At 46.2% G+C, this 9,010-nt stretch overlaps 1 protein-coding gene across 1 annotated transcript in view; it reads right to left on the bottom strand.

Annotated features, from left to right (window-relative positions):
- Positions 1 to 352: 352 nt before the first annotated feature.
- Positions 353 to 9,010, bottom strand: part of IFT140 (intraflagellar transport 140) — a 72,169-nt gene continuing 63,511 nt past the window's right edge. Inside the window, exons 19-30 of the mRNA XM_063315179.1 lie at positions 8,676 to 8,853; positions 7,727 to 7,917; positions 6,504 to 6,599; positions 6,096 to 6,228; positions 5,859 to 6,002; positions 4,773 to 4,901; positions 4,462 to 4,644; positions 3,872 to 4,078; positions 2,992 to 3,204; positions 2,743 to 2,909; positions 2,032 to 2,173; positions 353 to 694 (exon numbers count right to left, since the gene is read on the bottom strand). Of these exons, the coding sequence (XP_063171249.1) occupies positions 494 to 694; positions 2,032 to 2,173; positions 2,743 to 2,909; positions 2,992 to 3,204; positions 3,872 to 4,078; positions 4,462 to 4,644; positions 4,773 to 4,901; positions 5,859 to 6,002; positions 6,096 to 6,228; positions 6,504 to 6,599; positions 7,727 to 7,917; positions 8,676 to 8,853 (1,984 nt within the window). The 3' untranslated portion in view covers positions 353 to 493. The remainder of the gene's footprint in view (positions 695 to 2,031; positions 2,174 to 2,742; positions 2,910 to 2,991; positions 3,205 to 3,871; positions 4,079 to 4,461; positions 4,645 to 4,772; positions 4,902 to 5,858; positions 6,003 to 6,095; positions 6,229 to 6,503; positions 6,600 to 7,726; positions 7,918 to 8,675; positions 8,854 to 9,010) is intronic.

Here is a 9,010-nt window from a genome sequence, read left to right as displayed (position 1 = left end):
ATCATGTTTCCCGAGCCAAAAGACGGGGAAAGGTTTAAAGGCTCTGCTAAGCCATAGCAGGCTGTATTTTTGCAGGGGTCCGTTCTGTACAGGTGGTCCAGTGGCAGAAGAAAGTGAATCCTGTTGACAGGAAACCTTTTCTAGACTGCCTGTAATTAGGCTTATGCCCGCTGTCTTTATTACTATTCTGCCATCCCCAACCTCTTGTTCTTCGTATTTTATGCCATGCAAAATGATGCAAGACAGCTGTGTATCTAAAACATTTAATACAAAATGTTAAGATAGAGCTAAAACCATCATCTCTGAATATTTTAGGGGGAATGTAAAACCTGTGTCTTTGAATCATTTAGGAAACGCCAAGCGAATCCTAGAGGATTCAAGGATTGACTTGCCTTGGCTTACTTGTCCATAAGAAAGCAAGGCTGAGTCCACTGGCTTTGCGCTAACAGTGCAGGGGAAACAGTGCACTCCCCCAGAGTCCCTGCTGAACCGTTCAGGATGCCTCTGCTTCCTCGACCACTTCTTCTATGTCCTTGTCCTCCATGCTGTTGTGGCGAACTCTCTCTGGAGCGGCATTTCGGCTGAGAGGGACGCCCAGGCCTCTGTGAACTGCCTCGACCGTCTGCTGGCTCACGTAGTAGTTGAGATTCACGCAGGGGATTTTTTTCCGCATCTCTTCCAGATACCGGTAGGCCTGCAAAGAACAAGGGGTCGTACTCACAGGCTGTTCTACAGTCGGAGGGCTACAGTGGGCGGAGATGCCTCGGCCAACTTAACTTTGCACTCTGATTAGTACCCAGCTTATTTATATGGGAACCAAGCTGAGAACTGGGCTGATTTCCCTTGTTAACAATGGAGCTGTCCTTGCACAAAGGATACATCAAACTAAGCCATGGTTGACAATCAGCAATTGTCTGGCTTCACACAACATGCTAATCCATAAACCAGTTTTCCAACCCAACGTATGGGAGGGTCTGTTTTAGTTAAACACACCCCATGTTTGTTTATAATTACGATTTGCACAGCTCCATAAAGCAATTTCTCCACAATGTATAAGCCTTTGTAATGAAGGCCTACAAAACAACAGCAGCAGCACTTACACAACCCTAACACGTGATCCAGGGTAGTCATGGGAATGGGGGAGAGGTGGCATTCACTGCAGTGGCCTTTCTACAGACTCTTCCAACAGATAACAAATAAGGCACGTAGCAGTACGCTGAATTTGCTTTCCGCCTGTATATTTTCATGCCATCTCTTTGCTCAAAAACTAGAGAGCACCTGGGGGTTTGAGAACGGCAGTTCCTTTTTGCCTGTAATTCTGGCTCCCCTCTTTGAAAGTGGGCCATTTGGATGTTTCCTGCTGAAAGCATGTGAATCATCTCTTCTCCAGATGGCCCTGCATAATTGTTTCCTCTGACTTCCTCCGTCCCAATCCATCCAGGTGGGGAGAAGAGGTACCAGAATACTTCAGAGTGGTAGCACACCAAGTCCCTGATTACCAGATTTATAAATCTTCCTTGGGACTGCCACCAACTACAGACAATTAATTAGAACAAACTCACCTATGGATTCAGAAAAAAAGAAATTCGCAGAATGCAAATGGGGATCTCTTCTACAGAAAGCTCCTGACCTTTCTATAGAGAAAACTAGAAGTAATAGTGGCGATAGTAATTTTTATTTTGGGTGCACTCAAAATTTCAGGTGAATCAGTACAATATACTGCATAAACCAGTGCCAGCCACAAACAGTAAAATAATACATAGCCTAATACCAGCACAACAAAGACAATAATAGCTCTTAATGGTTTCTCCCCCCACCCCCACCCCATAATTTTACTCTTACATCAGTTTCTCTCACAACTGTGGGGATGCTTCCTCACCCTTTACCAGGAGTCCTCAGCTTACGACCAATCATTTAGCGACCGCTCAAAGTTACCACACATTACCCACGGGGACCAACAGTGCTACGGGTGCTGCTGCGTGCGTATTATTTGAGTGGTTCGTGGGCCCTGGAGGAGCCAGAGACACTCACCATCTGGAATTCTTGCATCTGCAAGTGATGCTCCACCAGGAACCCCAGGACGTCCCCCAGGCGGATGGTGCTGTCAAGATCGGGCTCCCCCAGGAGCAGCTCACACTGCCTTACGGCCTCTTTGGGGTCCTCCGAGTAAAGTCTAGGAGGGGGAAAAACATACCAGACGCTAATAACTGGGACCACTTTTTCTCTGTTTATTTTTTCCTCTCGGCGAAACCAACGTGCAATTACAAAATACTTGGGTATTCAAAGCACTTTTCTTACCAAGGGGCTTTGCTGCAAAATAACCCCGCTCTATGTGGCATTGTAAGCCTGCAGCAAAACCCAACAAGTTCTTGTGGCGCTGCAGAGATTCATGGATATATCATGGAACAGGTTTTCATCAGGTCCAGCCGCTAAAACAGACCCTGATTCCTGAAAGCTCGTATTGGAAGGGATGTGCTAGTTGTTAAGGCGCTCCGAGAGATTTTGCTGCTGCCTCCTGTGCGTGTCCCTACAGAACAGGGCTTCCTGACTGGCTGTGGCTTCCTTAATCCCAAAGGGGGGGTGCTGACGGGGTTGTTTATTATGGAGGTGGAGGTTTGCCACCAAGCTGCTTACTATTCACAGCCACTTTTGGGGTGACCTTCTCAAACCACATGCTTACATAACCATATGACGAAACCAGCCTATGCTGTAAAAAAGCTCCTCGTGGCTCCTCCCCCTCACCTCCGGGCCTGAATAAACCTTTTCACCAGCGCCATCTTGCTCTGTAGGAGTGCAAGCTTGTTCTCTTGCTCAACCGGGCTCCGTGTCTTTGCCTTGGACAGACACTTGTACGCCTCAGTCAGGGCTCCCAGGGCCTTCTCGTAGTTCTGATATTCGTCCACCTCCACCTGCAAGGAAGGAAAGCCGAATGGGTTCTTCTGCTCTTTCTGTCGTGCAGCTCAAATGAGTATCAGGAGGACTCCTACCAACCTGAGCACAAGCATCATAAAAGCCAGCCAAGAGGTCCAGAGCCCTCCCTTTAGTGTAGAAACTAATGATGTTCTTCATAATCTCCGGATCTTTGCGCCAGTCCAGGGATTGCAGATAATTGGCAGCCATGATATAAATCTCCCTTTGTCTTGAGACTCCAGCAAAGAACACGATCTTCTCAGTATCTCCGGATTTCAGCAGGGCTCTCATCGCCTATGCAGCAAAGGGGCAGAGCTGGGGCCACTTGTTCACCAGCAAAGGCAAGCAAGCAGGCAGGACGCAAAGGCCTGAAGAGCAACTCCGTTTTTCAATTACGTTTCTAAGGCATTATATCTTTCAGCCAAAGCCTCTCTGACCCCCATAAAGCAGTTTGTTTAAAACAAGGTTTGTTAAAAAGGACAGTCATAAACTATAGTTCGAAACCACAACAGTTCTGACATCATTCAAAGTCAAAACCAAAGAGACCATATTATGGCTTGAGTATGATGTCTAAATCTAGTCCCAACTATGGCCTGCTTTAGACATGATCTGAGATAACAGCTGATTAGGTCCAGTCACTGGGATGGATATGTCCCCTGTATCAATACCCTGTAATGTGACAAGTTCAGCCTTCTGAACTAGAATATTCTGAGCAATCTGCAAAGTTGGCCCTGTGTAGACCGCTAAACTTGTGAAAGCCTAGAAGACCCAAGAAACAGTCATCCCAGAATGGTTCAAGGTCACCATTAGGTAGGAACAGTGTTTTTCTCAGGGGAATCTGTTGTCCTTAGGAACAAGTAGACACTCACCATTTTTCTGAAGGTCATCATCAACCTGCTCGGATGCATTTCATCAAAGGACCTCTCAAAGTATCCGAGATTCTCCCTTCTCCCACCCTTACCTTCAGCTTGTTTCCTGCTTGGGTGTACTTCTTGGTAGCCATGTGATAATTGCCCTGCCTCATACAGCAATCAGCAATCTGCTCCAGGAGCTCCCGCCGGGAATCCTCTGAAAGTTCCTTGGAGTCCTTTGAAATGGTCATCTTCTCAGCCATCTCTTCAGTGATGGTCAAGTTCTGCATCAGGCAAAGCTGCAGGGCATCCTGGTACTGTGGCACAGATAGACCGAAGACAAGAGCAAACTCAGCTAAGCACCTCCTGGTGGGAGGAGGAAATCAAGCAACATGGCCTGGCAAGACTTAGTTCCAGCAGGACGACACGAGTGTGCTCACCAACTCCAAGGGTGAGCTTATTTGGTGTATGCCAGATGGAGCGCCTGAAAAGTGGTGATTTCTAAGGAACACCTTGGAGGCCGAGACATGACTGAGAGGAACCCAAACTTCAAACTGATATGAAGACATTTACATTCTCATGTCCAGAAAGAATGCCACCCCATCCTCACTGTACACGAACCATTCAGAAAGCTAAACCACAATACAGGACTTTAATCCACAGGATATTCGTGCATTCGTTTTCTGAAACGCAACGTTACCTTTTTGGCAGCTAGCAAGAGCTCGACTGCCTTCTCGTACTGGGAATGCTCAATGAAGAAGTCAGAGCACCGAGCCAGGAGGGCCGGGTCGGACTTCTCATCCAAATCTTCAGCAATGAGCTGCAAGGCTGCAAACTGCTGGGTGGCAAAAGCGAGCTCCAGAGCCTTGGACAAGTGTCCGGCCTGTAAAGGACAAAGAGAGGTTTTGAGTTTTCATGTAGCCTCTTACCTCCCTGGGAAAGGCTTTCTTCTTGGTGATGTAGGACCTGTCCCTGGTTCAATCTCTGATTCACAGTGGGGTGAACAGGTACCTTGTGGTACAGCATCACAGCTCGGTCCATTTGTTCTCCCTTCCCTTCATAGTAGCGTGCGGCTTCTATCATGTCTTCTGGGGAACTAAGAAGAGCCAGGTTCATTAACTGGTCATCCAGCTGGTTTTCCTGTTTTAAAATAATCAAACCTCACTTTTAGGTCTTTCATGGTTAAGGCTAGCAGAGATTTGCATTTGCTCTTTCAAATGTCTGTTTTTCTTTTTTAATTGGTGGGCCAGATTTTTCCACTACAAATGGACACTCTGAACAACAGAGAGATGAGTAGAGGCCTTCTGATTATCTCGTGGAACCAGTCCTTTTGAACATTTGTAAATGATCTGGGATGATAGGTGAGGAGTCAGATTGGTTGGTGACACCAAAATGTTCATGGGGAATGAAAAAAAAAAAAAAAAAGAGAACATTAACAAAGCTCCAAAAGGAGTAAGCTTTTGCCCAGAGGCAGAGCGGGATGAATGCGTACAGGTAGTTCTCGTTTAGCGACCACAGTTGGGACTGGCAACTCAGCCATTAAGAAAAGTGGTGGCCAAATGAAACTGCAACTGGACTTTATAATCTTTCTTCAGCTTTCCTTTGCTTTATAGACCTGTGAAGGTCATAAATGCAAGGATTGGTCGTAACGTTACTTTTTCATCACCGTCATAACTGCGAACAGTTGCTAAACAAGGCAGTTGCTAAGCGAGGGCTGCCTGTAATTGGGGGTCAGAGTGATGAAAGCAGTGTTGCAGCACTGTGATCCAAGTCTGGTCTCTCTTCTACATCCCAACATTGCACTGAAATCCCAAATGGGCAGAACTTGGGGTGTGACTCCGTGGCACTGCTTTCATAACATTGACCAGAAGAACAAGATCTGGCAGACACCCCAGCTATTGTGCTCGGTCCCAGTGGCATCTTCTCAGGGCATCTGCTACGCTGGGCTATGGGCTCAGAAGGGTCTTCAGCCTCATCATGTGGGTGGAAACCTCTTACATTGTCATGCAAATTGCAAGTCAGTTCTCCCACCACAACTCAGAAAGTCTCTACAATATTATGCCCAGCAGCTCAGGGATAATTGAAGGTTGTCTGTACCTTGCACAAACGAATAGCATTATTAAACGCTTGAGCCCGGGTGTAGAAGTGCACGGCCTGCTTGATGTCCTCGCGGCTCTCATATTGACGGGCAACATGATAAGAAGCTGCCCAGTTGCCTGTTGCATTTGCTATTTCAGCAGCCTGGGCAAAAACGAGAGACAAATCCTGTTACTTTGTCCACCTCGAACCACACACTGGCACCTCTGTAGGAACAGATGGAGAAAGTGAACTTACCTTCTGGATGTTACCCAGGAAACAATGAATACGGACCATGGAAAAATAATCCTGAGCCAGCTCATAATATTTGAAAGCTGCTTCTAAGTCTGCCTGACCTTCTAGATACTGAGCCCACCATTTCCACAAACCTCTGGAGGAGAAAAAACAAGGGGTGGGGGGTGGATTTCAGTCAGTCAGTCAGTCAGTCAATCAATCAATCTGCACAGTCCAGATTGATGATGCCTGAGCAAAGTGTTGTGCTCTTAATAGGCAGTGGGGGCCAGTCTTTTATTGGGAAGGAAGTGGCATAGCGATCCCAGCGATCCAGCAGCTCTAGATCAACTTGCTGGCGAATAAGGGCAGAACCACCTTACCAAGCTGCATCAGCCAGGCTGTCTGTGATGGAGAGAGAATGTGGACACTCACTTATCTTTCATCCTGTTGACATAAGACTCCAAGGCTTGCAGATCTTCTGAAAGCATTCGAGGCACTTCGAACTTATGAGTGTCGGACTTCTCATAGCTGTGCGGGAAAAAAGTAGGCCAGAAAGCCAGGTGATGGGAAAACCAGCTGTTTCATTTAGCATTCAAGACAATGAAGTGAAGGGTATTTACAATTCAGGGTTCTACAACTTGTATTTGTGAGATCACACACGAACAAAGCATTCATCATACATACAAGCACTTCAGTGGGAGACCTCGACAAACAAAGAACAGTTGCAAGATGAAATAGCAGAAAGCAGGTAAAGAGATTGCTTATGTCATGTTGGTTTAAGTGGGATGTTAAATGTTTCTGACTATGGTTGGAACAACCAGGTTCAAATTGTCATGCAGTTGTCAAACTCACTGAGTGCAACCTGGGCCAGTCCCTAATCCTCAGCATAAATCTATTTCATAGGATAGTCACGAGGATAGTGGAAAGATCATCCAATCCATGTTAAAATCCTCATGGAGAAAAGTTGGGCTATACGTGATTTAAATATTAAGAGAATAGAGTCAGTGAATGGACAGATAATTACATATGGTGGGTTGTAAATTTGTCACTTTTCTCCTCTGTTGTGATTGTAAAGAAAATCTTTTCTCTGAAGCCAGTGCCTATGAAGAAAATTATGATTTATCTCCAGTAGAGGACCATTTCTTTTCCAAAAGACCTTTTTGGCCTTGACCTTATAAAATCTTGGAATTCCCCACACTAGGAGCCAATCAACAACATGCTTTTCTATGTAATTTCTTAAAGGGCTGGACGGTTTCTCTTGCCCCTTCTGAACCATGCCAACGAACAGGTAAGATGAGGTTGTGGTGGCCTTCACTGCAGTGTTACCAGCAGTGAAGCATTACCCCAAAACCACAACGTGCCCAGATGTTATGATGATGCCGTTTCAGACACACGGCCCTGTACAACAGTACGTGCATGCACAGGAAAATGTTCAGGGAGGCAAAACTGGGGAAATGACAACAGTATACATCTTATGTATAGCAACGTATAAACCCATTTCCCACTGGGTTGACAGAGGGCCACAAACAATAAATTAACTGGAAACGTTTGCTGTGACTAGACTCTGAAAACCATAGAATGCAGTCTGTGAGTCAGATGCGGACTAGCTTTGGCATCATGGGACAGCCTGCCCTTCGACTCCAGCAAACACTTACTAAGTGATGGCAAGGTTGCGCTCAGCTATGGCTTCCAAGTGCTTGGCATAGTTGTAGTACGTCGTGCGCAGGTGGACTCGGTCCTGGGTTTCAGCTATCTCAATGGCTTTTTGCCACTGGTCTGAAGCCTGGTAGAACTTGTTCAAAAGGTCGTACCGTTTGCACTGCTTGTATAACTGCTCAGCATCTTCCTGGAACGGAGATCAGAGTGCTGTGTGTGAGGGATGCTGCTTTTAATGCAATCATCATCATCATCACAGAATTCTTCTTTCATGTGTAATGAAAGAATTCTCTGAGATCCCACCATAATGAAAAGCAATAATGTCCTCTTTCACACTCTGCATTCTGACACTACAGCAAGGGTTAATTATAATAGGAATCTGAGGAACCAACTCAGCCTACACACCCAAAATAGAATCATTATGACTGAAACAGGATGTTTAAATAAAAGAAAAGCGCCAAGCCATCCGACCTGCAGGTCACTTCAAGAACAAGGGGGCGTCCACACGGAAAGCTCCTGTTCTTCCTGATGCTCTAGGAAACTGTTCCAAACCAGCCAACTGAAATAAAGTCTTTGCTATCTCTGAAGCAATTTCCCAGCAGAAAGAAATTGGGGCTCGGGAAATGCTGTCACCCTTCAATAGGCCTTGGACATTTGACACTGCAGGAAAGGCTTTGGATATTGGCTCATAAAGGTGGGCGGGAAAAATCATCAGACTAAGATAAAAGCAACTGAGCACAGGAAGAAAGTACTGAGCACAGGAAGACATTTGAGGGTAAGCACTGCTACAGAAGTATCTTTAATAGGCCTACATTGTATTGGCAAAAGGCTCAAAATAGCTGTTTTCATCAGGGAGGATCCCTTGCAGAAAGCCACAGAACTCTTATGCTGCTCAGAGAATAATATGGAGCAGAAAAGGGCTAATCTAAGAAAAGGCTTTCTACCTACCAGCATGCCCAACTGGACGGCTAACATGGCCACTCTGGCTTCCTGCTCTGGTTCTTGCTCAGCCTCCCGCAACGCCTTGGCTCCTCGTGCATGACCCATGTTCCCCAGGCAGACTTTGGCAACATCCAGCCTTTGGGTCTTCACGCACATGCGGGCCATGTTCTCCCAGACGGCTTCGCTGCAGAATACAAGAAGAAGGGACATGGTCCAAGACAGCCTACAAAGACATTCAAGGACACTGATGTGTGAAAGGACCCTTCTGCTGGAGAGACCTCTTGAGGAACCATAGCTTAGAGTGATGTACAAACTGAGGCACTGGGTTGGAGACTTAATAT

The sequence above is a fragment of the Candoia aspera genome, chromosome 14 (genome assembly GCF_035149785.1).
Source record: "Candoia aspera isolate rCanAsp1 chromosome 14, rCanAsp1.hap2, whole genome shotgun sequence".
Taxonomy (NCBI): Eukaryota; Metazoa; Chordata; class Lepidosauria; order Squamata; family Boidae; genus Candoia; species Candoia aspera.
Note: the sequence above shows the minus strand (reverse complement) of the source record. Positions and strands in the feature narration are given on the sequence as shown.